The sequence below is a fragment of the Paracoccidioides lutzii genome (genome assembly GCF_000150705.2).
Source record: "Paracoccidioides lutzii Pb01 unplaced genomic scaffold supercont2.10, whole genome shotgun sequence".
NCBI classification, from domain to species: Eukaryota; Fungi; Ascomycota; class Eurotiomycetes; order Onygenales; family Ajellomycetaceae; genus Paracoccidioides; species Paracoccidioides lutzii.
Genome location: NW_015440956.1, coordinates 699514 through 724202, shown reverse-complemented (window position 1 = coordinate 724202; position 24689 = coordinate 699514). Strand labels below are relative to the sequence as shown.

At 43.2% G+C, this 24689-nt stretch overlaps 8 protein-coding genes across 8 annotated transcripts; 6 read left to right on the top strand and 2 right to left on the bottom strand.

The window, feature by feature from the left end:
• Positions 1-890: 890 nt before the first annotated feature.
• Positions 891-1801, top strand: PAAG_04236 (hypothetical protein; the record flags this gene model as incomplete). Its single annotated transcript, XM_002793918.2, has 4 exons — positions 891-1017; positions 1112-1271; positions 1521-1630; positions 1722-1801. 4 exons carry the CDS (start codon positions 891-893, stop codon positions 1799-1801), a joined length of 477 nt encoding a protein of 158 aa, XP_002793964.2.
• A 928-nt stretch (positions 1802-2729) lies between these two features.
• On the top strand, positions 2730-3271 carry PAAG_04235 (hydrophobin; the record flags this gene model as incomplete). Its single annotated transcript, XM_002793917.2, has 3 exons — positions 2730-3003; positions 3067-3143; positions 3221-3271. 3 exons carry the CDS (start codon positions 2730-2732, stop codon positions 3269-3271), a joined length of 402 nt encoding a protein of 133 aa, XP_002793963.2.
• A 2404-nt stretch (positions 3272-5675) lies between these two features.
• On the bottom strand, positions 5676-6945 carry PAAG_04233 (2-nitropropane dioxygenase; the record flags this gene model as incomplete). Its single annotated transcript, XM_002793915.2, has 4 exons — positions 5676-5813; positions 5887-6615; positions 6754-6836; positions 6903-6945. The coding sequence occupies 4 exons, from the start codon at positions 6943-6945 to the stop codon at positions 5676-5678; spliced, it is 993 nt and encodes a 330-aa protein (XP_002793961.1).
• A 1585-nt stretch (positions 6946-8530) lies between these two features.
• PAAG_04232 (succinate dehydrogenase cytochrome B subunit) lies at positions 8531-9342 on the top strand (the record flags this gene model as incomplete). Its single annotated transcript, XM_002793914.2, has 3 exons — positions 8531-8570; positions 8659-8749; positions 8907-9342. The coding sequence occupies 3 exons, from the start codon at positions 8531-8533 to the stop codon at positions 9340-9342; spliced, it is 567 nt and encodes a 188-aa protein (XP_002793960.1).
• Positions 9343-12432: 3090 nt separating this feature from the next.
• On the top strand, positions 12433-13360 carry PAAG_04231 (RNase III domain-containing protein; the record flags this gene model as incomplete). Its single annotated transcript, XM_002793913.2, has 3 exons — positions 12433-12835; positions 12910-13142; positions 13202-13360. 3 exons carry the CDS (start codon positions 12433-12435, stop codon positions 13358-13360), a joined length of 795 nt encoding a protein of 264 aa, XP_002793959.2.
• Positions 13361-14051: 691 nt separating this feature from the next.
• On the top strand, positions 14052-15898 carry PAAG_04230 (AP-1 complex subunit mu-1; the record flags this gene model as incomplete). Its single annotated transcript, XM_015845217.1, has 6 exons — positions 14052-14090; positions 14201-14329; positions 14430-14659; positions 14753-15242; positions 15315-15689; positions 15797-15898. The coding sequence occupies 6 exons, from the start codon at positions 14052-14054 to the stop codon at positions 15896-15898; spliced, it is 1365 nt and encodes a 454-aa protein (XP_015699443.1).
• Positions 15899-19576: 3678 nt separating this feature from the next.
• Positions 19577-20359, bottom strand: PAAG_04228 (hypothetical protein; the record flags this gene model as incomplete). Its single annotated transcript, XM_002793910.1, has 1 exon — positions 19577-20359. One exon carries the CDS (start codon positions 20357-20359, stop codon positions 19577-19579), a length of 783 nt encoding a protein of 260 aa, XP_002793956.1.
• A 2109-nt stretch (positions 20360-22468) lies between these two features.
• Positions 22469-24086, top strand: PAAG_11823 (hypothetical protein; the record flags this gene model as incomplete). The annotated part of the gene is made up of 4 exons (XM_015847402.1): positions 22469-22589; positions 22746-22996; positions 23904-23920; positions 24020-24086. The coding sequence occupies 4 exons, from the start codon at positions 22469-22471 to the stop codon at positions 24084-24086; spliced, it is 456 nt and encodes a 151-aa protein (XP_015702994.1).
• Positions 24087-24689: the final 603 nt, after the last annotated feature.

Genomic DNA, 24689 nt, shown 5'->3' with positions numbered 1-24689 from the left:
ATGACTCAATGATCTGGAGCTCAAAAATCAAGATTCGATCCAAATAGAGGAACAAAAAGGGAAATGATTAACTGCGCTGAGTACATTTGCAGTCTTTTTTTTTTTTGAGCAGGATCGTTTCTAATCGTACAAAGTACTTGTCTCTTGAGTTCCAGCCACCAGCCTATTTTTCGCCTTGGCTTTCAATTACTAGTGCGGTGAAGATCATTTCCTAATACCCCAGTGCAGATCTTGCATGGCGGGCGCCGGTGGCATCTCAAGGGGGGTTTGTTGCTTAGCTCCGCTCACGCCCGGCTGGCCGCAGAGGAGCCTTGGGACAGTTTGGTTGGCAAAATGTTGAGCACAGAGTTAATTACTCCTCTAGGAACTTCTTGACTTGGAGCTTTTCTTTTTCTTTTTTCTTTCTTATTTTTTTTTATTTTTTTTATTTTTTATTTCTATTTTTTTTTTGCTTGGTGTGAGATGTTGAAAACTTCCCACATCGCGTGGACTTGACTGAGGTGGAGCTCTTGGCCATCCTGTAGAACGCAAGATCCACCACGGCAAATGGTTAAGGGCTATTCCAGTGAAGCTGGAAGTCTGCAGCTCTAAAGGCGGGTGGTGTGTGACGTGCAGTAAAGTATATTCCTTCCAGTGGTAACATGTTGCATGTGTGTTTACTCTTGTCACTCTCAAAATCATCTTCTCGTGACAGCAGTGGCAGAACAAATTTTAACACAGGAAACTCATAGGAAGCGTTCAGATATAATTGGACATTTCGTCAAACCATTGAAGATTACCATCAAACGGCGCTGACGTGATCTCCCTGAAGCTGAAATCAAGGTCAAGGGAACTACACTAGCCGTTTGACTTTCGACAATGGTTTTGGGAGTCGTCAGTCGATCGCAATAATGGCACAGGGGAAACTTTGCTCGGCCAATCCGGTTCATGGTCGACGCCCCACCGTGATAAGGCTCGTGAATAATACGAGAGTGGAAGCGGTAGAAGTCTTACAGTACGTTTTGGAGACTTACAAGGGTAAGAGAACCCACACCCAGCTGACAAAGTGACAAATGCCACTGATATTCACCTATGAGCTTGTCTAATACTTTTCCAACTCTTGGAGCTCTAGCTCCAAACTCATTCAGTCTACCCCAGAATCCGGAAATTATTATAAACCAGGAACAATCTAGGAATATGAGACGAATTAGGACGTGGCACCGCAAAAATTCAGCCTCAATCGCGAGTCGTCAAAGCGCAGGGGATAAATCACATTCATGGTTCTTGGTTTTGTCTGTGCTGTCTTCTCAGCACTTTTAGAGAGCTCCGTGGGCTCAGTATCCCTGAATACCAAGAAGACTGCACGCGATTCAAGCTGATAGTGTAGTATTGTCAACCGTTTGTACTGTAACTTTACAATAAAATCCGAGCGGTTGAAATGTAGGGGGTTCACCGTTTGTTGTCGCATCATTCAGCGTGTTCCAGTTGAAATTTTTATGTCCTGTCGGTTATGGAGCTTAGCAACACTAACTCCACTTTAGTGTGGATGAAATATTTTGGCCAAAAGATTCAGGCATCAACAATGATGGGCGAGGTGAGGAAAGCGTCGAGGTGAAGCAGCAAACCCCGCAAGAGATGGATTTATTTCACGGTAATTGGCAGACGACCAGCCGGGAAAGAAAATAAGGAAACATATTCAGGGGCAGTTTGCGCCAATCGAAATCATCGGTCCCCCGTCCCAGAGCCACTCCCAGTCCTCGTTAAGGACTCCACTCGCTGGGCTAAGGGGCAGGATCGGCAAGCTAGCGTCTACCACGGATGAGCTGTTATCCATCAGATATCCACCTTCCTTGGTTCCCAGGCTTATCACTATTTACACGGCTGCAATATCGATAGCCATTTGATATTGAGTCTGTGTTCGCGTTGTGAGCTCAATGTCTTATTCAGTCATTCCCTTTGCCCCTGCATGTTTGACTCTGGGCGCAATGCCAGAACCATGGAATCCGGTTCCATCTCAAATCTTTTATCTGCCCAAAAAATAGGGGCATTTTCAATAGTTCATCCGCAACTATGTTGATTATCCTTTTTCATTTTCAGTTCTCCTGGATCCAACGGGGAGCTCTGGGAGCAAGGAGGAGCATGGGAGGTTCACACCGGCTGGTGCCAACATTGAGTTTCATGCACAATATTGGGCAGAGAAGAAAAAGAAAAGAAACACAGATTGCACAGCGAACTTACACGAATATGTGACAAGCTGTGTCACTATCTTCGAATCCTTGCTTAGATACTTTGCATGTCCAACATTTCCTCTTTGGGCCCCTAGCAACTAGGTTTTGGCGCGGCCAATCGACGTTGGTTTTTGCGTTTTTTGGCTGTCGAAAATTTACCCCCAGAGGGCTGGTAGAATTCTTGTTGAGCAAAAGGGGAAAAGTCGTCAGTTGAACCAAGCAATTTGTTTTTTTTTTTTTTTTTTTTTTTTTCGGGAGCTTCTCTCCGTCGCCGTATTGTATTTCCCATTCAGGATCATGCAAGAGACAGGGGGCATCAATCTTGTTCATGCTCTCAGACCAGGGAGCTCTAGATATCTATAAAAGGACACTCTCTGCCACTCCATCTGCATGTTCTTTCTCCTTTCTCCATCATCAGCATCAATATTTCAGACTTCATTCTTTGAGCATCCTGAAAAGCTCACTCTTTTTTCAGTCCTTTTACATATAACTCTTAATATCATCCCCCACTCTCCCGTCAAAATGAAGTTCTCCCTCACTGCTGTTGTCCTGGCTCTTGCCACTGCCGCCGTTGCTGCCCCAGGTGGTAACTACAAGGGTGCTGGTCCCAGGGAAGAAGGTCCTTCGATCTCGAGACAGTGTGGTCAAGCTCAGATCTCCTGCTGCAACAAGCAGATCAGCACCGTCAATGGTGGTGACAAGAACTCTGGTCTCCTCAATGGTGTCCTCGGCACTGTCATCGGCAAGGGCGGAAGCGTCGGTATCTTTGATCAGTGCTCCAAACTCAGCCTCAGCGGTAAGTTTTTGACGGCATTATTCGTTCTCAGATATATCGAATTTTAACTGATATTTGGTATAGCCCTTATTGGTGTCACAGACAACTTGAACTCTCAATGCAAGCAGACCGTGGCATGCTGCCAAGGAGATAGCAAGGCTGTAAGTTGAAACTTGAAACCCCGTCATGCCCGCCTCAGGTGAAATTTTGGAAATTCGACGACTAATGTGCCAAACAGGAGGGTCTCGTTGCCCTTAACCTCCCTTGCATTCCTATCGCCGCCCTCTAAGCGCTTTCGCACCTTCACATCCCACTATTCATTTCAATTCTTCGTCCCTGTTCCTCTAGCCATTTCGGGAGGCTAGGCTTTCGAGCCCTCGCTAGTCAGGGGTGGGGTTGCTTTGCATAGTGTCTAGGAAGAAACTAGAGACATCCGAATATTTTTGAACAGGAATATATATTCTTCCCATAGCATGCAATGTTGTTGTTCAGAAAGCCCTTTCATTCTCTTGTCTCTGAGCGTCGCTTTTGTGTATATGAGGTTGGTTTGGAGCATGATAATAAGATGTTTTTTGATGCTCCCTTGCGTGTGTACTTACCAGGTCGTTGTTAAATACTTAATAATAGAGTCTTGAAGCTTGATGATTTCAATATCCATTTGTTGTCTTTCCAGTTTCGTTCTTCGATATTTCGTGACCATCTTCTGAATCCCTCTATCCTGGTGACCCTTGTTAACCCATTGCCTTCAGATGGTTGTTGTTTCACCATTTCCCCTTCTCCCCAGCTTACTGTTAGTAGTGTGTTAACCTTGGGCAACATAAACACCACCCACCTCCCTCCCTTCCTCCCATTTGTGGTCACAGACCTGTATCCCTTCTTGCTCCATAGCCATGCAGTGAAAAGCTCGTAAAAGTCAGGACCAAGTTCATGTACGAGCAGTAAGCCTGGAGTCAATTCAGGAATTGCAAAATGCCGAGTCTCCGTTGTACATACAGTACCAAATAACTGTACCGCACAAAACTTGGCAAGCCTTTTCCCGATCCATTCCGTGCCAGAAGGTGCAAAAGCACGGATGCATCCAGAATATAAAGGAGGTGTGGTACACGTATGCACAATGAGAAATTGACGTAACACTTTGGTTATCTTGGTTAAGAAATACTTACAAAAACGAAAAATGAAAGCTGCTCTTCCAGGTTGCTAGTCGTAGGTTCAAGATAATAATAGATTACATCCGCCACCTTACCTGTACATGTAGTGATGATCCAGCTTCAGACCATATACCTCCAAGGCTGTCTCTGATCTTCCTGTGCTCTCGTGGAAGGTCAAGATATTGTTGTGTAACCGTATGCCGTATTAAGTGTCTCTCCCTTTCGTGTTTGTCTCGTCAATATACCTAGGCCCGGGATGTGTACATGTACAGTACATACATACAGAACACATGGTTACCTAGGTATTTAATATCACCGAAGGGAAATTGCATTATCTGGATGGGGAGAGTGATGCGTAATGTCTGTCTTATTACATCCATGAGGCGACAGTTTTCTGGTAGGCCAGACATGAACGTTATAATCGGGGACATATGAGACCTGAAAGTAACTCCGGTTATCAGCAGATTGAAGATATTGGAATTGAGATCTCGACGACTCCACACCCTCCCATTTACATATTATTGTAGGTATGTAAATTTGTCGGGATATCGAGATTTAGGCCATTTCTCGTCAAACACGAAGACGTTCTTTTTCTTTTCTTCTTTTTTTTTTTTTTTTTTTTGGCTTTGCTTAGGCTTTAATATATCGACAGTATCAGTGACCTGAGTGTTCTCCATTGCTTCCTTTACACCGTAACTCCTGCTCTCCAGGTTAGGTAATGCGAAGCATGAGAGAGCATCTCCGTCGGTGGACAACGGTGTGGCCTATCCAAAGATAAGTATCTTTGAGACGTGCTGGCAGCACTAAAAGTCGGATAATGACCTATATCAGCAGGATATGAACGTTCTTTTACAGGTTGATGAAGAATAAGGATCGGCACCATCAGGACCCAGAGTGATAGAGAAAGAACAGAGCCACCAGGACGTGTTAATAGGAATGACCCCAGCCCCTAGGGTGAGCGACAAAGTTTCTTGGACGATAACGGTGAAGTCGACAGATAAAACAACCTCTATCTTCACGGCGCTTGTAGAGGTAAATCGAACAGTTCGGATATCACTTGAGGTTGAGGGGAAGTTTCGGATATATGAAGAAAGATCCGCCGTCCGTAAGGCATGGAGGGAATCATTGCAATCAACTCCAAAAAGACACAATGTTTATTATGAACTTCTTTTTCTCTTTTCACTATCATTAACACTGGATAACGTAGGTTTCTGGGTAGACAAATAGTGCCTGATTAATAAAAATGGTAAGGAGCAAAAGCAAAACGACAAATTAGATCAGAAAAAATAAATGAACAACCATAAAGAAGACTGCAACCATGGATATATATATAGAGAGAGAGACGTTTATTCCTGAAACGTACTGCTACAAACCCATAAACATATGTATCTCATTGCATATATGCATATCTATAGTTATATAGCAGAATATACAAAAAATCTATCCACCTACTCCCCTACTTCTAGGTTCAGGACAACAGGGAACAGCAATAGAGATCCGTAACGAAACCCGAATGAAAACAAAAGGCGGGAAAAAATAGGAGAATCAAAGTTTAGCCGTTGGGGTGTAGAGCTTGTTGGTCTTTGACATAGCTTCAACAGCCTCTTTCTCGATACGAGTTAGAAGCTCTTGGCAAGTGGGGATATCGTGGATCAGGCCGATAACCTGACCAGCAGTCCAGACCTATATTACATGTTAGAAATACAGATCCACACGCATTCGTGGCAGCTGCAATATCAAGAGAACGAATACATACACCATGGTCAACATCACCATTGATGAACACTTGTCGTCCGCGCTTTCCACTGACAAATGGAGCAATCTGCGAGAAGTCATCCGAGGTCGCTGCCTTCTCGATCTTGTATGCCTCCTTGGCAACCTTGTTATTGAAAAGGCGGCTGGTATTTCTCCATCTCCGCAGGAGAAGTTGGGTATCTTCTTCGCTAGCATTCACAATAGCCTTCTTCACATTCTCATGAATGGGAGCCTCGATAGTGGCCATGAATCTCGTGCCCATATTGATACCTTCCGCACCCAACGCCAGAGCGGCAGCTAGACCGTATCCGTCCGCAAATCCACCGGAGGCAATGAAGGGGACGCCAAGTGACTGACGCGCGCGGTTGAGCAGGATGAAGTTTGTGATATCATTCTCACCGACGTGGCCTGCGCACTCGAAGCCGTCAATGGAGAGGAAATCAACACCTAGTTTCACGGCAGATTTGGCGTGTCTGATCGTCGTGCATTTGTGCAGGATGATGATGTTGGCTTTCTTCAGCTGGGCGATGACGGGCCCGGGGCTGTTTCCGGCTGTCTCGACGATGCGGACTCCCTCGTCGATAATCACCTGGGCGTATGCGGCGTAATCTGGTGGGACGAGGGCGGGAAGGAGAGTGAGATTCACGGCAAAGGGCTTGCTGGTCATGGTGCGACATCTGCGGATTTCCTTGCGGAGGTCTTCTGGGGTTGGTTGGGTGAGGGCAGTAAGCTAGGAGAAACATATGTAAGTGGAACTGGATGTGCTGTGTCCATGGATATGAATTTTTTTTTCTTGCTTCCCACGGTGGAGTAGACAAGATCTCTCTGTGTCTGTTTGGTATGTATTTGAGGCTGGGGATTTACGTACAATTCCGAGGCCGCCAGCATTGCTCACTGCAGAGGCAAGCTCAGCGTAGCCAACCCATTGCATTCCACCCTGGACAACGGGAACTGGTAGGGAACGGGTGAGCCTGTGAATACCTCAGACTACGGCAGGAAAAACTAAGACAAGCATACCTGTGATACCCAATTTCCGGGTAAGAGCTGTATTGAAACCCATTCTAGAGAAAAGGGATTGAGGGCGGGGAGGGGAGAGAGTGGTGAACAAAGAGCCCACTCTAATCTATCAGGACTCTATCAACGAACAAAACCAGACACCAGGGAGGGAACAGTCTAAGAAGCACACCAGAGAAGCGGATGAAGATCTGAAGATATATGAACATCGCAGCTCCTTCCCCCCTGCAGAGAGCTCTTTTGGATGAACACTTTGTATTTCCTCTCCCCATGTTTGGATTCTTTTGCAGTAGAACCGAGAGCCGAGGTTCAACTTTTCACGTGGACACACAGAGGTCACGTGTAAATTTCATGTGCCGCGAGCGGCGCTTTGGCTGGGCCGAGTATGAAACTCGATTAATCAATAGTTGTAACTAGTTGAAACTAACCTAGGTGCAAAGGACAAAGGAGTGATTAGAAGATTGAGAATCTGGATTGAATCAGCTAATTGTTTACGTAGGAATAACAATAGGGCACTGTGGTTTGGATGGCATCATTTTGTTTGTATTGGACACATTGTGCAGAGTAACATTGATTGACTTGGAGTTGTCTTACGATCGATTATTTCAAGAGGGACTGAAGAGAAGATGGGCCAGCAGATATAAAGGCGTCTGTAAGGTGCTACAATTCAGCTGCCAAATAAGGATTAATTAGAAATAATATGAATAAAATGGTAGTGTTGGCTGATGGTGTACATTTGGGCTATTAGATAATATATCGTTGGAGTAACAGCAGGAATTCTACTGTTCTTCAAGGAAATTCCCTATGTACAGCCTTGTTGCATCGTAGCGCCTTTGAGCTTTACTATTGACATCTTCAAATAGTAAATTGGGGTAGAGGTGAATAGCCGTATAGCTCCAAATCCATTCCACATATATCTGATCTATTTATCCATCCCGTGAACAAACGCACACACCACACACTTACCACGCAAAACCCTTGACACGATAAAGTATATTGGAGAATTCCACATAATCGCCCATCTTCTCATATCAAGGCCAAGCTTGTGCTGCAACCATGTAACCCTGATATGAAACCCTCTTCTCTCATTGACAGAAAGAAATGGGCGATTAACGACGGGTCGAAGATTCAAAGAAAGATATCTCTTCTTCTGAGGAAACCCCGTTGTTTTCATCCAGGAGTCAACGACAGAAAGCCGCAACTATTTAGCGGATGGTTTCGCCTTTTGACATCTGTGTCATGCCATTTCCACCACCAACGCTGGAGTACAGTAGAATTGGGGGTGGGGATAAACGATGCAGGCTGAGAGGTCCTTAACGAAAGAGAGAGAAAAAGAATGGGAGAAAAAGCCGAAGCTGATAAAAGAGGTGAAGATTTGAGTTGCCCGAAAGAACGACGGATAATCGTTGTTCCGAGTAGTAATTGGAGGCCTGTGGTTGGTCAGGCTGAACTGAGCGTGGTTGCAAAGGCCGAGGTCTTCCCGTGACCCCTTCCAACTTCTGCCGGATGTTTCCTTGACAGCGACTGATATATTGATTCATTGATATCGATTGATTAGGATCGATTGCCAGCAGACGCTTGTTGACATAGAGGGCGTTGCTGAGCCCCCCAAATCACATCACCATATCACCATGTTTCCCCAAAGAGTTGCTCAGCAGTCGTTGCGACGGCGTAAGTAACCAGTCAATTCGTACACTAATGCCCTGTGGGATGTAGAATGGCTGAAGGCGAGAGAGAAGATAACTGACATACGAAATAGTTGCTGCCCACAATCCCTCTCAATTGAGGATAGCCGTTTCGAGAATCGCAGCTCCCGTGGCCATTGCGACCGGCAACCATATTCAGACCAGGTCAGTTCGCCTCGATTAAGCTCCAATCATATTTACATTTCCACATCAGCACATCAAACAAACGCAACGGCAAAAAAAAAAAAAAAAAAAAAAAAAAAAAAAAAAAAAAAAAATCATACCTGACACCTCTGTCTCTCTCTCACATATACATACACAGATCTACGACCTCATCCACATCCGAAGACCCATCCCAAATTCTCCCCCGCCAGCGCCTCAATCGCCCCGTCTCCCCACATCTCAGCATCTACCAGCCCCAGGTAACCTGGGTCCTCTCCTCCCTGAACCGCATCACCGGCCTCGCTCTAGCCGGCAGCTTGTACATCTTCTCCTCATTCTATCTCGTTTCCCCCTTGCTAGGCTGGCATCTGGAATCCCCTGTGATAGCAGCAGCGTTTGGTGCTCTACCTCTGGCTGCGAAGGTTGGACTGAAGTTCACGGCTGCGTTGCCGTTTATGTTCCACGCCCTTAATGGATGTAGGCATCTTATATGGGATTTGGGGAAGCAGTTCTCGAATAAGCAGGTGATTGCTACCGGGTGGATGGTTGTTGGGTTGACGTTTAGCAGTGCGCTTGCGTTGGCTTGTTTTGTATAATTTGAGAGATGTGGGTAGGTGTTATGTTTGTAGTGTGTTTGGTGGTGCTTGTTTCAATTTTATTAAAGTTTTCCTGCATCTCCAGCTTTCTGTCTTTTTTCTCTCGTTTGTTTCCCGTTGATGCTAGAGTCTGACTGAAGCTTCCTTTTATGTGTCTATATTATTAGCTATGGCATTTTCGATATAAAAATTGCACAGTGCTCTCTATTATGCACGTTAACACCATTTTGCTTCAAAGGAGATTTTCTATTTTGGGCTCCCGTCCAACTTGCAACTGTATTTATATTACATAAAAAGATGGCTTGCGGAAATTGGGAAATTTTCTTTCGCCATAATGTGCTACCAGAGATTTGATAGCTTTAGCTAGGTCATAAATCCTGAGAGATATGACCTTTTGTCATTTCGGTTAAGTACAGACCAAGGATTTCCAAGTTGATAATCGCCACGCCAATTGAATAATTATCCTGCTTAAGAGAGTGGCTCAAAGCAAAAAGAAACAGCATGCCTCAGTAAACTAAATTATCCTCTAAACCCTTTTGTAGGTTTCATTGGGGGTGTTATCTATTATCCTTGAACACAGAAAGGAAGAGAAAACCTGTGGATGAATAAAAATGATAATCCATAAATAACTTTTCCCCTAATATCCCGTTAACAACAAGTAGCAAGGAGAAGCATTCTGGAAGACGTCGTATTAGTGCTGCCAATTTCAAGAGGTGCCATCCGTGTCATCGCGTTCCCAGGGGACTTCGTAGGGTCATGATCACTGCCAAACAAACCGGAATAAGTAGTATTCCCGCATTTATTCTCAATTTGATAGGATTGACAGATAATCTATTATCATAAAGATGGACTACCGAATCAGATGGTAAAATAGGGGAACTCCAGTGGATGATAGAGACGATAAGTTTTTACAGTGAAAAATAACAGAAGTTGACAAGCCACCCCCAGCAGGAAGGGTAGAAATCATTCGCTAGGACATAATTCAGAAATAGGGCAAGGGTTTATGCACAGTCTCATTGCAGTTCAATTGGGAAAGAGTAATTTTTGAGATCACTGACTTAGTTGTATGTATACGGTTTGAATTTATATATCAAACGGGACTTGGAGGAGGGTTTGGAGGGTATGGGCGTGGTGAAGGTGGATCTTGGACGGAGAACACTGAATTGCTAGCTAAGACCGTGCTTGAGGGGCCGTACCCTAACGCATATGGTGTGCTTGGATATCGATAGCTCGATTGTGGGTGGTATGAAATGTTCATTCGGTGAATGGAAAAACTTATAGAATTCCCGGCAGCCATTTGAAAGGTGGTGAAAGACTTGATTTGTTGAACGAGTAAGAGGACTTGATTTGAATGATTAGGTTTGCTGAGCAGGGACGTAGTGAAGACGTTGAGATGGAAGTTTTGAGTTAGACAAAAGGATTAAATGAGGAAAACGAGCGACGATATCCTTGCAGTTCTTGGTAATGGAGGTAGCAGATAGAGGTTGCAAGATGCGGGGATCACTGGCAGTTTTATATCAGTTATGCATGTCGGAAACTGGCAATCTTAAAAACCAAGAGCATGCGGTGGTATCCGCCTAGGCTATCTAATTCAGAGATTGATTCCATCGCATTGATGGAGTGAATGTGGAATTAGCAAAATCAGGACAAAGAAGAGGGGGGGAAATATCCTATGAAATATGCAGGGACCCGTCAAGGCTGAGGTAGTTTCTCCGTGTAACTAGAAAAATAGGCTCCACCAGCCGTGAGACGCACATTCCGTTGGCGAAGTGCAGAAATGCCAATGTCCCAGGCTCGAAATATGGGGTCTCTTAAAATATAAAAAAGAGAGGGTGGGGTTTGAACCTGGTACCCGACTAACTCATGATAGAATCCACGTGGAGAAGCCAGAAATTTATGCGAATGAGCTCGTCCAGCAAGTGTGAATACGAGAATATAAATCATATGCCTTGACATGAGAAATTGAGTTGACATATTAGTACTTCTATAACACTGAAACAATGAGTGAGTAAATGCGTGGAGGCCTGGAGTGGCTATAGGCCATTTATAAATATCCGAAGTATAGACTTCGAGATCGGAAGTCATTCGCCCAAATCAACAGGAATAGTATACATGATGGGAAAATGTACATTTCCCGCAGTTCCGGAGAAGGAGGATCAGTGCAGCATACGGGAGTAGCCTCCTGGTGCGACAGCAAACACGGAACAAATGGCCCAGCAATATTGTGTCCAAAAGCTGGGTTCAGCGGGGAACCGAATTTAAGCAATAACAGAGCAAGGGGCGTATAAGAAAAGGGAAAATGTAAAGGCTTTCTAGAACACTAATATCAAAGTGTTCTATATTTCTCCCCCGTATTGGGCCTCTCTACCCGAAATTGCTGCAACTGTGTTGTCCCTGCAATAGGATGGGGTAAAGTTGCCAGCCTTTAAACCCGTACAGAGGAGAGATGCAGGAAATATATAACAAGAAAGGAGGAAGACAACAAGCCAATAGATAGAATGTAACCCCATTTTGACACGTGTTGCCATAATTATTATCCAATCTTTCCATGAAGTTGAAATCCGAATTCTAATAAGATTTGTATTCCAGGCCGTTGTCCGCGGGTGTGTCGTCACCATCATCACAATTTGATTTGCCAACTGAGAGATGGAACTTTTCAAGCCTTAGTAAACGTCAGAGCATGCTGTAAAGCAACATCTCGTTAACTCTCATTTGATCTAGTCGTGGAATGGCACTCTAAGTTGAACCTGACGCGCTGAACGGGAGAAGCATGGTAGTTGTCCGACCTAACGAGCTGGCCTGCAACTATTTGGATAGGGCATCCAATGGCATGTCGGAGTTGCATCTACCTGTACTATAGTTGACAGCTTGACCATGACAAGGACTTACAGCACTATCAAGAGCAGGTTGATGACGACCTTTTTTGCAATGTTAACATGTTTCGTGGAAGTTGTTTAGTTAGGGCAGGGTTCCCGATCGGGATTAGTTTGGGATCGCCGAAAATCTTCCCAAAGCTCTATCAAAAGTGATCAGCCCAAGACGCGACTCAATTTACACCCAACACCCCCAGATGCTATTCTTCTGCCTCCGATGATATCGAAGATACCTGACCAGGCTTTTGCTGCACTCACGCGGCTAGGGCGTAGGCGTGTTCCCTCTACTGCTCTGTCAGTTTGCTCTCGGACCACAACCCATCATATCCGACGACATGGACTGTCCTCCGCTGCAAGTCCGGAGGTTTCAGAATCACCAGCAGCGCCCAGATGGAAAGAGACACCGCCTTCTATGAAGGCTCCTGTACGGTTGCGGGGAAGCCCGGAGGTCCCAGAATATCCCGTCAATTCAGATCCGACAATCCTGGATCGGTTCTACATTCGAATGCTCGGCCCCGAAGGTGACAAAATGCTTAGTGACGAGATCAAATGGCAAACTGTTACGCATAAAAGCTTTGACCAGGGGCGGAGAGGCTTCAATGAGAGATTATCTTACTTGGGTATGCTCAATTTTTCCAAATATTTCTTTTCTTTTTATTTAATCAGCTGTTTGCTGATTTAAATTTCACAACAGGCAAGCAAATAGTGCAACTACAGGCTTCGCTCTCCCTTCTAGAAAGCGCGTCAACTTCTTCTCCGAAGCAACTCGAAGATCCTTATGGGCGGGCTCCGTTTGATCATCCATCTTTGCAGGGCTTGGAGGTTCTCACGCAAGACCATAAGAATATGAAGTTAAACCGGACGAAGATTGCACAACTCGCACATCAGTATAAGCTGGAGGAGGTTCTGAGATGGGTACCAAGATATGTATGGAAAAGGCCCTACAGAGTTTTACAGGCCATCACATACTGACTAATTGTTTTCAGCGCAATGATCTTGTGGAATCGGGGTTGGAAGTTGTCCTAACGCAGGCAATATACGCCGTGGTTGGTGCAGTTGCGCTGGAAAAGGGGGGAGCTGTTGCCAATAAAGTAGCAAGGGACTCTGTACTGAAGCCTTTGGGATTTAATGTTGGCATGCCATGAGGGTTTTATAGGGCTTTGTTTTGCTACAGGATACTGCATTTTTGGACGGCGTTTTTTCACTTGTATTAGAATTTACATTTCCGCTATTCATGTATTGTTCATTTCGATGACTTATAAACCCAGCAACTGACCGTCCATTGTATATATATCTAATACAAATTTATGTCTGATCCCTCTGACACCGCCCGCGTAACCAAAATATACACAGCCAGTTCTTATGGAATCCCCGTTGTTCAGTCTGCGCACCACCATATCGCAAGAATCAGCAATGGCATAACCCGAGAGTTGAGCACTGGCAGAAAGCCAGAGTCAGTTACAGGGAAAAATTCATGGTGATTTTTTACGTTGACTTGCACTGTCTTCTGGGTGCGCGATAGTAAATGTTTAACAAAGAGAAGGGAAAAGGATTCAAAGAGAACTTTTATGGAGAGTAAGGGCGCTAGTCTGCATTTGGCCATAGTGTCATTTTGCGGACGAGGAGAAGACGGACAAGACATTGAACAAGTCATTGATATTTCGAATCGCTACCTGTTGACGAATAACACATGCGCTCTTCGATATTGTACTCTGACTGATACCCTCCTGGCTGTTTACATGTCACCTTCGATGGCTCAATAAGCCCATAAATCAGATGAACGTCCCCAACTTCCATTGTTGACCGACCGACTCCTTTGATACCCAACCCCACATCATGGCGTCTGCGATATTTTTCCTGGACCTGAAGGGCAAGGTATGGTGGTTTCGGTCAAATATGTGGCTGAGAGCATACGAGAGCTCGTCGTATCCGCTCATTACGATCGTGTTTTGGGGGGGATTTTAGCTAACGGTTGTTCGATTTAGACCCTTCTTGCCCGCAACTATAGAGGAGATATTCCCATGTCCGCAGTCGAGAAATTTCCTGTCCTCCTTAGCGAAGCAGAGGAAGAGAGCTCTGCTGTTCCTCCATGCTTTTCTGATGAAGGCATAAACGTACGTTTAATCCATTTCTTGATGTGGCTGGTCGCATTATGGTATACCCTGCTCCTATCTCTCGCAAGAGCCTATATTTACGATTATTCGGGACTGCTAGTATCTTTATATCCGCCATAGCAACCTTTACGTCCTCGCGTTAACGAAACGAAATACAAATGCAGCAGAAATCTTGCTTTTCCTACACAAGATCGTCGAGGTCTTCACCGAATACTTCAAGGAGCTGGAGGAAGAGAGTATCAGAGATAACTTTGTTATCATTTATGAATTGCTCGACGAGATGATGGACTTCGGTTACCCGCAAACTACAGAGTCTAAGATATTGCAAGAGTATGCATTTTGTTATGCTATCGTTCCACCAAGCAAGATAATACCTGCACCCAGCAATCTCCTGGCGCAGCCTAGGGCTAACTCTAATTTCAGGTACATAACCCAAGAATCACATAAACTCGAGATACAAGCACGGCCTCCGATCGCTGTTACGAATGCCGTGTCATGGAGAAGTGAAGGAATCAGATACCGCAAGAATGAAGTGTTCCTGGACGTGGTGGAATCCTTGAACCTTCTTGTATCCGCCAATGGCAACGTTCTCCGGTCCGAAATTCTGGGGGCCATCAAAATGAAGTGCTATTTAAGTGGTATGCCAGAACTGAGACTAGGTTTGAACGATAAAGCAATGTTTGAAACAACAGGCAGGGCAACGAGGGGTAAGGCTGTTGAAATGGAGGACGTAAAGTTCCATCAATGCGTTCGATTATCGCGGTTTGAGAACGACCGGACCATCAGCTTTATTCCTCCTGATGGAGAATTTGAACTTATGAGTTATCGTTTAAATACTCAAGTGAAGCCTCTCATTTGGGTTGAATGTGTGGTGGAGTCTCATTCAGGTTCACGCATTGAATACATGCTTAAGGTAAGCACATGCCTTATTATTGCCTAGGCATAAAACCCTGTACTGGAATACGTTAGTCTTATGAATACATAGGCCAAAGCCCAGTTCAAACGTCGGAGTACTGCGAACAACGTTGATATTTTAGTCCCCGTTCCAGAAGACGCTGATTCTCCGCGATTCCGAACTAACATAGGTTCTGTCCACTACGCACCAGAGAAATCTGCAATAATATGGAAGATCAAACAATTTGGTGGAGGAAAAGAATTTCTGATGCGTGCTGAGCTAGGATTACCGTCAGTGAAAGGCGACGATGAACATGGAGGTGGTATGACAGGTGGATTTGGAGGTAGTATGGGAGGAGCTGGACAGACTGGGAAAGGCAAACGTCCTATCAATGTCAAATTTGAAATTCCATATTTCACCACCAGTGGAATCCAAGTCCGTTATCTGAAGATCATTGAACCTAAGGTAAGTGGCATGTCAGACACTATTTTCCGGTTTTTTTTTTTTTTTTTTTTTTTTTTTTTTTTTTGCTTTTTCCTCTCTCTCTCCACGCTTTCCTGCAACGGCCCAAGGTGCCAAATTACCCGAATTCGGACACTGGCATTCTGATCACGACCTTGCACCTGCATCACTGGATTCTTCAAAACATCGGCATCTTAATCCCAAACTCCTAACCACAACCATCCGTGGCCCCTTTGTCCTCCCAGTCAGCAAGCACCAGACGCTTGCGGATTCTTTTAACCCCTCCAACCCTACGAGATAATTCCTAATCGAAAGCCACGGAGGTTCTCACTCACATAAAAAAGGAAACATGTCGTCCTTCATTCTTTGCCTCCCTCTACACTGATCTCCATCTTAGCTACCATCTCCACGGCACTTTTGTTTTCCACATTTCCACAGCTTATGCGAGCAAAATATCTCACTGATTTCCTCTTGTAGCTCCAATACCCATCGCTCCCATGGGTCCGATACATCACACAATCAGGCGATATTGCGGTCCGCCTTCCTGACGTGCAATGATGTAGCTAGTCAACAAACAATGCAACTCGCACAAAACACGGACCCCAAGGCCAGAAGTAATGTGCAAAAGAGCCCATCTTTTTACAATGCTGAATCCAACTTGTTTCCTAGAATCCCGTCAACGGGTAGGGGCCAAATCATTACATCCATGCATTTTCTAACTGCTGCTCCACCGCCTTAGCAAGGACAAAGCCACCATTATACCCATTTCAGCTAGTTGTACCATTACCAATATACATGTACAATTAGGCCCAATAACTGCACTACCTACAGTGGGGGCATTGAGTTTAAAACCCCTTCCTTCCGCCGAGATCGTACTAACTATAACGTTAATATATATGGCTGCTTTTCTTACTCATAACTAGCGTAAGAGAATATGATTAATACTTTGTATACCACCCTTCTGCCTCTATTACTGCCTTCACCTGATGAGGCATTGTGGTAGAGAGATTATATAGAATTCTATCATCAATGGCCTCCCATGCCTCCTTAGCTGCATCTATTAATGCTATCTTTGTGGCTTCTGTACTTGCTGCATGCTCCAGCTCTGGATGCAGATTATATATCTCCTTCTTCAGCGGCACCCAGAGATTCTGTATAGGATTCAAATCAGGAGAACAAGGATGCCAAGGCATGATCTCTATATTCATCTTCTCAAGAACCTCCTTAACCACCTGAGATGTATGAACCCTGGCTCCTTCATGCATAAATATATCTCCATCCTTAACAAATTCAGGTAAAAAGGCTCTATAAACATCTTTTATAACCCTTCAAGAAACTCCTCTTGGAGCCTCAGGATCCTCATTCAATGGCAGTAAACCACTGCGTATTCTCTCACCAAATATAGCCCAAAACAGCTGCTTAACACCGTTTCTACACCTTGTTGTATGAACATCTCCATGAGCAAGCTGCTCCCCTGGCCGGCGAAATGTTCATATTGGTCTTATACCCTCTCCTCATTCAAATGTGCATTCATCAGACCATTTGACTCTTTCCCAATCAGAGACTTGATAATGCTTGTACTGGTGACCTCATAATGAGGCTGTATTTCAGGGCGTCTGCATTGTCTCCATTTCTGTAGACTCATATGATGTAAAACCTTCTGAAGATATCGAACTTTAATGGCATTATCCACACTGGCAAGAAGATCTTGTTGAGTTACATGAGGATTCTCCAGTACTTGATTTTAGAGATTATCCTGTGGTTCCTCTGTAATCTTATATGGAGAACCAAAGTGAGACTTGAATTCATTATTATGGCGTGAAGCTTCCCGTCATATAGTGATTTTGATGATAAGAGGAATATCTGAATGATGATTATGGATCTGTCTATATGACCATCCAATTGACTTCAGTTCACATATATGTGATTGTGCTCTGAGTCGAATTCTAGGACAGATATATGGCATCCGTAGTTCTCGGGTTTCAGGTGCGAGAACATCAATCTTCGCCAGCCAGCCATGCCGTTCACTCCTCGCACACTCTCTTCCTTGCAGTCGAAGGGAACACCAAGGAAATGGTCTTTTTTGGAGTCATAAAACAAAGAATATTGCTGAACGGCGTTAATGCCGGCAACTTGTGGTTGCGAGGCGGTGATGAAACCAGCACTCCACATGTACCATCCAGTCTATGCTACGTGGGAAACATCTTCCGGGTTTGTCGGGGGAAGCCAGTCCTGCTTAAAGTCACAGTAGACATAGTGGTAGCCGGAATATGATTGTGTTGGTTGTATAATAAAATTTCAAAGCGTTGGTAGGTGAGACGGCACTTTGAATTTACGAAGGCATGCGGAAGATATTTCAAAAATCGATGGCTGTTTGGTGTGAAAACTAGTAAGCATGAATCATTACGATGGAAGCATATACTAAAGTAATTGAAATGTACCCACTAAGCTTTTAGAACAGATTTGTAATTCAGATTGACAGGAAAGATCTAAACCTAGATCCAAGATTGACAAGTGGTCATATGTTTCAAGAGATTCTGTTCGGTTATTATGCATCGATGACAAAAATTTCCAGTCTTCCTCGAAATTTATGAGTGCAGGAAAACTTCCCACCTCGCCCTTTATGTCACCTTTTGGTAATAAAATTGGCTATGCTGGAAAAAATAAAGATATAACATCAATCATGGTATGTTAGAAATAAAACCAATGTCCATCACCCTGCCAGTTGTTCAATTGTTCGAGTCACTGAAACTATCTGTTTGTCAAGTCCTGGTTAGGTATTTAAATAAATAACTGAGGGAGGCAACCAACAACCGAACAGATGGAACGAGTTTTGTTCATATCCAATTTTAGTAGAGCTAATCATGGTAGACAACGGACGAGCCGAATTTTGGAGGTTAGAAGAAGTTAAAAAGGGTGAAGTTAAAGAGCTTAGACATTTAGGTATTTGACATTAGCCTGGACACCGCCTTGAACCGTTTTGTCCAACAAACTTGGAAAAAGTGGCCCAGTCGAATATCTCCAGCTCTTCTGGACTTTTTTGCTCTCTCCGCTCACGTCTCATCAGTTTCTCATGCAATGCCATGCCGTCTGCTGTTGTCTGCCACCTAAATACCAATATGGATCTGCTCTTCTACCCTCTTAACTCTATGTTTGCACGGCAATGAGAATTGGGTGGGAAGGACATTGTCGTTAGGCCGGCATACTGATATCTATTGTATCACTTCACTTATATCAATTCTTTCATGAGTATCTTGGATAGGCAGATAATTACAATGCTGGGTTAAGTCTCAGCTTGGATAGAGGAGTCGAAAAGGTTAGAACCATCAATTTTGTCGACAGGCGTAAATACCACGAGGTTACAAGGAGCTTTGGGAGCAACACGGTGAATGATAAATCATCTCTTTCATACCAGTTATTGCAGAGAGAAATTTGGATGGAGACTGTATTCTCCTAAACACTCTCCTGGATCTAGAAAGTTGATTTCAAAAATTGAGCCCAGTTGAGCTGCGACATCATTGTTTCTACCAAATGCTTGTCCAAGTATATCCTTCATATATTCATCCCTCCTAGGCTAATAGTGTTACCTTATTGCTTTATATAAGTTCTTATGCTGATGAACATTACTTACGAATTTCCTAGGCAAAGGCAAATATCGGAAAACCGGGTGTTCATTTCGATCTCATATTTCTACATGAGAAAGACGCCTGTCTGGAATAATTTATCATTTGGGAAGACGGTAACCTGTGCTCTCTCTAAAGACAGAGTACATACATAACGTACATTTTGAAATGCAAAACTAACAAGCAAGTAACGGGATAGGAAATATTCAGCAAACGATAATAGGAAACATTCAATTCAATCTAGCCCTCAAACTTTTCCTCGTTACCCTACATAACTTCATTCCAGCAATGCCCACGACCAAGAGCTTTGTCGCAATCGCTTCCTGGGAAGTTTCTCCAGGTTGGTCCGTTTTTCTTGCAATCTGAAAACCATCCGTTATAGTCCATGCAGGTGTCACTGCGCCGGTTGCATTTTCCATGGATATTGTATTTGTTGCTGCAGTTCGGCCCTCCGTGGTTATTCATGCAGGCTTTTTTCCCGTCGCGTTTCTGAAAACGCCCATGGTCGTGATCTAGGATGACTTTGACACCGAAGTCATATACAAAGGTGTTCCCGTACCGGGCGTGCGGCTTGGGGGCGTTCTCAAGGTAAATGATACCATCTTTGATTATATTGCCTTCGACTCCGGTGACGTGTGAAGTCTTTTTTCTGCCCAGCACTGAGCAGTCTCCGTGGATTTCTTGGAGATCCAGTTCTCCTAAGTGGTTGGCTTCGTAATGCTTCCCACCGTGTGAGACAAGGGCGCCTTCAACAGGGAAATAGATTCGGAATGTCCCAGTGGGAGGATCATAGAAATAATTGCTTAGCTTTTCCCACTCCTTGGGGCTACTCCTGTAGTGCTGATTCAAGTCGCTGAGTTCATGCTCTGGCACCTTGATTTTCTTGAAGCCGATCAACTTGATAGTATTGTTCGGGAGCAGGTATTCGAGGGAGTTAACGAAGCGCTCTTCGAACAGGGTGAGATCGCGTTCGGCGAGGTGGGCTTGCGCAGGGCTCCACGATAATGCGAAAGCCGCAAGGGAGAGGACCTGAGAAAAGGGCGTCTTCATCTTCCCAAGGGATAGAAAGTTTGGCTTATATTGGAATTCAGCAGTCCGAGTTATGAAAGGAAATCAATCTCAATAATGATCCTTGGGTTTCATAAACAACTGAATGTAGTCTCCGGCGAGGTATGCCTACCTTTATATCTTTCTTCATGACCTTCCATCCTGTAAGGCGCAGCGCTATTCATCAATTCCAAAACGATCCTTTGTGTCTCGTCTGCTGGTATCATAGCCCATCTACGCAGAAAGTCAATCCACCGTTGTCGTCAATAGATTTAGTACGTATACGACGTGCACGTCGCTCCAACAAATTATACGAGGTTGTCCGAGAAAACTACAGTCTCCTGGCCCAGTCCGAGACCAAATAATAAGGAAGAGATGTACTCTGGAAACAATCGCCTGCACTCTATTGCGTTTTAGGTTTTTAGATTCTTCAACAAGGCTGCTTCACCTGGGCGACTTTGCGCAGCATTGCCCAATCCACGCAGATCACTAACACGACAAAGACCCAGCGTTAACAGTGCTGCATGACACGACGGTGTTTGAAACGACTGTTCATTTAAAAACCAGGATGGTGCTGCAAATTGCTCGCATGCTCAGGGCCAATTTCATCTGTGATAGGTTCTATCACAATCGACACTGCCTCAATAATGTTCAATCTGTGGCTATGTATGCACAGCGAGGTTTTCCATGCACATATATTACTCCCATATGGATGTTGATGTCACTGCCAATAGAGCCATCTGAGAGATTTGGAAAGGAGTGGGGAATATACGGCAATGGCTGAAATTCAGGTGCACTTGAAAGCGGGGAGGTTTACTCACCAATTTGTTGACCCAAGTCGCTAAACTAACTATCCATTTTGAAATTATTAACTAATCGTGCCCCGCGCACCCACACCTGATGTGGGTGCGCCACAGCGTAATGATAAAAACAGCGTAATGATAAAAATATCAACTTCTTCATTAATCAATCTTCAAATATTAATATATCACCATCACCATGACCAATAAGATAGATGATCTTGAAAAACGTATTCAGAGTGCCATTGAAGTTTATAATGGCAATTGAAAACAGAAAATCCTACCTCTGGTGTGCAAATTCAACATTCCTTATCACCATCTTCAAGCAAGAATCAATGGAAGAAAAACATGCAATGCAAAGACTGCACTGAACAAGAAGCTTAGCAAGAGCCAGGAGGACACATTAAAAGAGTGGATAGCTCATATGGACAGAAATAATTGCCTGCTGACCACAGAGCAGATTCAAGATAACACAAATCTCATCCTCAAATGCCATCATACTGATCCTTCAACCTCCCCACCTGTGGTCAGCAAGATGTGGACCTATCGATATATACAAAGCTTGGATGGGTATAAAAGGGTTAAGCAGAAGGCAATGGATCTGAAAAGAATTGCTGTTGAGGATATTAGCTACATCAAGGTGTGGTTTGACTGTCTGGAAATCTTACTTCAAAAGTACACATTTCAAACCTGCAATATCTACAACTTCAATGAGATTGGCTTTCAAGAGGGTCAAGGACGTGGAGAATGGGTTATTACTGCTTTTAAAGACTTTAATTCAGTTATAACTTCATCATATTCTCAAGGATTGATCACTGTGATTGAGTGTGTTTCAGCAGATGGTGAGGTATTGGATCCATTCATCATCATGAAATTCAAAACCCAACTCAAAGATTGGTATACACAAAGCAACCTACCAGGTGGATATACAATCGCGACATCAGATACTGGCTATACCAATGATGAGATTGGCTTTGCATGGATTCAGCACTTTAATGAGGCCTCTAAAAAATGTCAGCAAGGCAGTCATTGATTGCTGCTTCTTGACAATCATGGATCTCATCTCACTGAAGAATTCCTACAATACTGTGATCTCCACAAGATTATTCTATATGGATTTCCTTCACATTCAACTCATATACTGCAATCTCTAGACAGCGTGCCTTTTCAGCAGTATAAGCACTACCATTCAAAGGCAGTTAATCAAGCTGCATGATATGGATATGAGCAGTATGAAAAACATCAATTCCTACAGAATCTAGTTGATGTCCGCAAAAAGACTTTTCAACCTTCTACTATTCAGGCTGGCTTCATGGATTGTGGCATTGTCTCATTCAACCCACAATCTATACTGCTTAAGCTAGATTCAAGGGTCCCTGACTACCCTGAGTTGCAAATATATGGAGAAGACTCCTTTTCACCACAATCAAGCTGTCCAGATACTGCTTCATCACAGCTATTCTCACCCAAGACAATCAAGAAGCTACAACATCATATTCAAGTGGCAAAGAAGGCAATGCAAGATATGGAGGATATACTTGATTTCAAATCACCTCACCTGAGCAATTGATTGAACAAGATTTTCCAAGGCAGTCTTGTTCAGGCAGAACTCAATGCTATAAGAGAGAGTGAGATTGAGGGTTACTACCTTGCAATCAAACACTGCAGCACTAAAAATACACATCAGCAGGTTCAAGTAGGAGGTATACTCACTGTCAGAGATGCAAATAGAAAGATCACGCAACATAAAGAGGAGGAAGCAGAAAAAGAACATTATAAGGGAGTCAAACATGTTGAGAGAGCTTTGAAGAAAAATGCCACGGATCCAACTCAACAAGAGGTTAATGATATATATGAACGTCTCGCGAATAATACAGCTACTACAGATGATATAGATAAATTAATTATCATAGATTAGCGGTGTGGTGATGAGATATTAATTTTTGAAGTTCTAATTATCCATATTTTTATCTTTACGCTGTTTTTATCATTACGCTGTGGCGCACCCACATCAGGTGTGGGTGCGCGGAGGCACGATTAGGAACTAAATAACTCAACTAGTCATCAAAACCACTGGCATGTATTGGCGGCTAGTAGTTTTGATTCTCTCAAGCGTTTTTAATTTTGCTCACTCCTGTATAACATTATTGCTGAGAAGTTGTAAACAAGGACACAAAATCTGCATTCGATGACATGATATTTCCAGGAAGTTCTTGAACCTGGACACCTGAGAGCCAAGCCGGATTTATCAAGCTGGCACCTTAATACAAACCTTCAGGTCATGTCTGAATGTATCTGTGCCACGCTCCAATCAATTAATTCTCTTTTCGTAACTTAACTGACCGCTCGACGCATGTTACCACTCAACACATCACGATTTTTATTCTACAATGCATGTTGTACCCTAATTCCTACCCCCAAGCTTCAAACCTTATTACAATGTCAATAATGTGATTATTGAGCTTACAATAGCTGAATTCTTCTCTCAGAAAGGTGTAAATCATACTACTATTTCTAATAAATATAGATTTTACTGCATTGCTTTTATACAGCCCGTTATCAAATTAGTCTCCTTCTAAAAAGACCACAATCTCTATCTACGAAAAGAAGCTCATAGATTTTTTAAAAGAAGAGTTTTTATATATATAAATTAACTATAGTTTTTATTTTATTAATATATTTTTTAATAATTATTTTTTTTATATATAGTAATATATATTTAATTTATATTTTTAAACTTATTGTAGTTATTGATTATATACAAGTATAATAATAATAATAATAATAATAATAATAATAATAGCTATTGAAAATTAAAGATTAATGTATAAAATTAGTTACATATTTTTAATTATTCAATCAGTAGTAGTAGTAGTAGTAGTAGTAGTAGTAGTAGTAGTAGTAGTAGTAGTAGTAGTAGTAGTAATTAAATTTATATATTATTATAAAGTAAACAGATGTTAGACTATATAACATTTCTCATACAAGTTTAAATTATTATGCTTTCATAGTTATACAAAGTATATGTATAACATCGGACAAAGCTTGCCTCTCTACACTGATATCTATAACTAGAAGCCCCGTATGATACAGCCAAGCAAGTCATATAAGGGGTTACTGAATAAAGATTTATATCTCGTGAATAAGTGGCACAAGAATGTGGGGTGTCTCAAAAAGCGGTGAAATACGATTAAGTTGAAATTGATCATTTTCACCTTTGAAAATCCCTTGCACAGTCTCTGGAGGATGAGCACAGTCATTCCTCTTGACGTTTCGTTGCTTTATGTCTGGTATTGCAACAATATTGGAAAGCTAAGCCTTCTGACAATCTAAGGTGTGAGCGTTTCTTGTAAAGCGTCTACCACCATATATATTGTCAAATATGGTCAATTCCGACGAAACCATATGTTAGGTTTTTGACACTAATTCAAATCAACCATACGTAAAAAGGGACACGGGAAAGCACAACCTTAAGGTTTTTGTCAGTTTGTTATTTCTCCTCCCATTTTCTCCGTTACTGACAGTCGGGTATC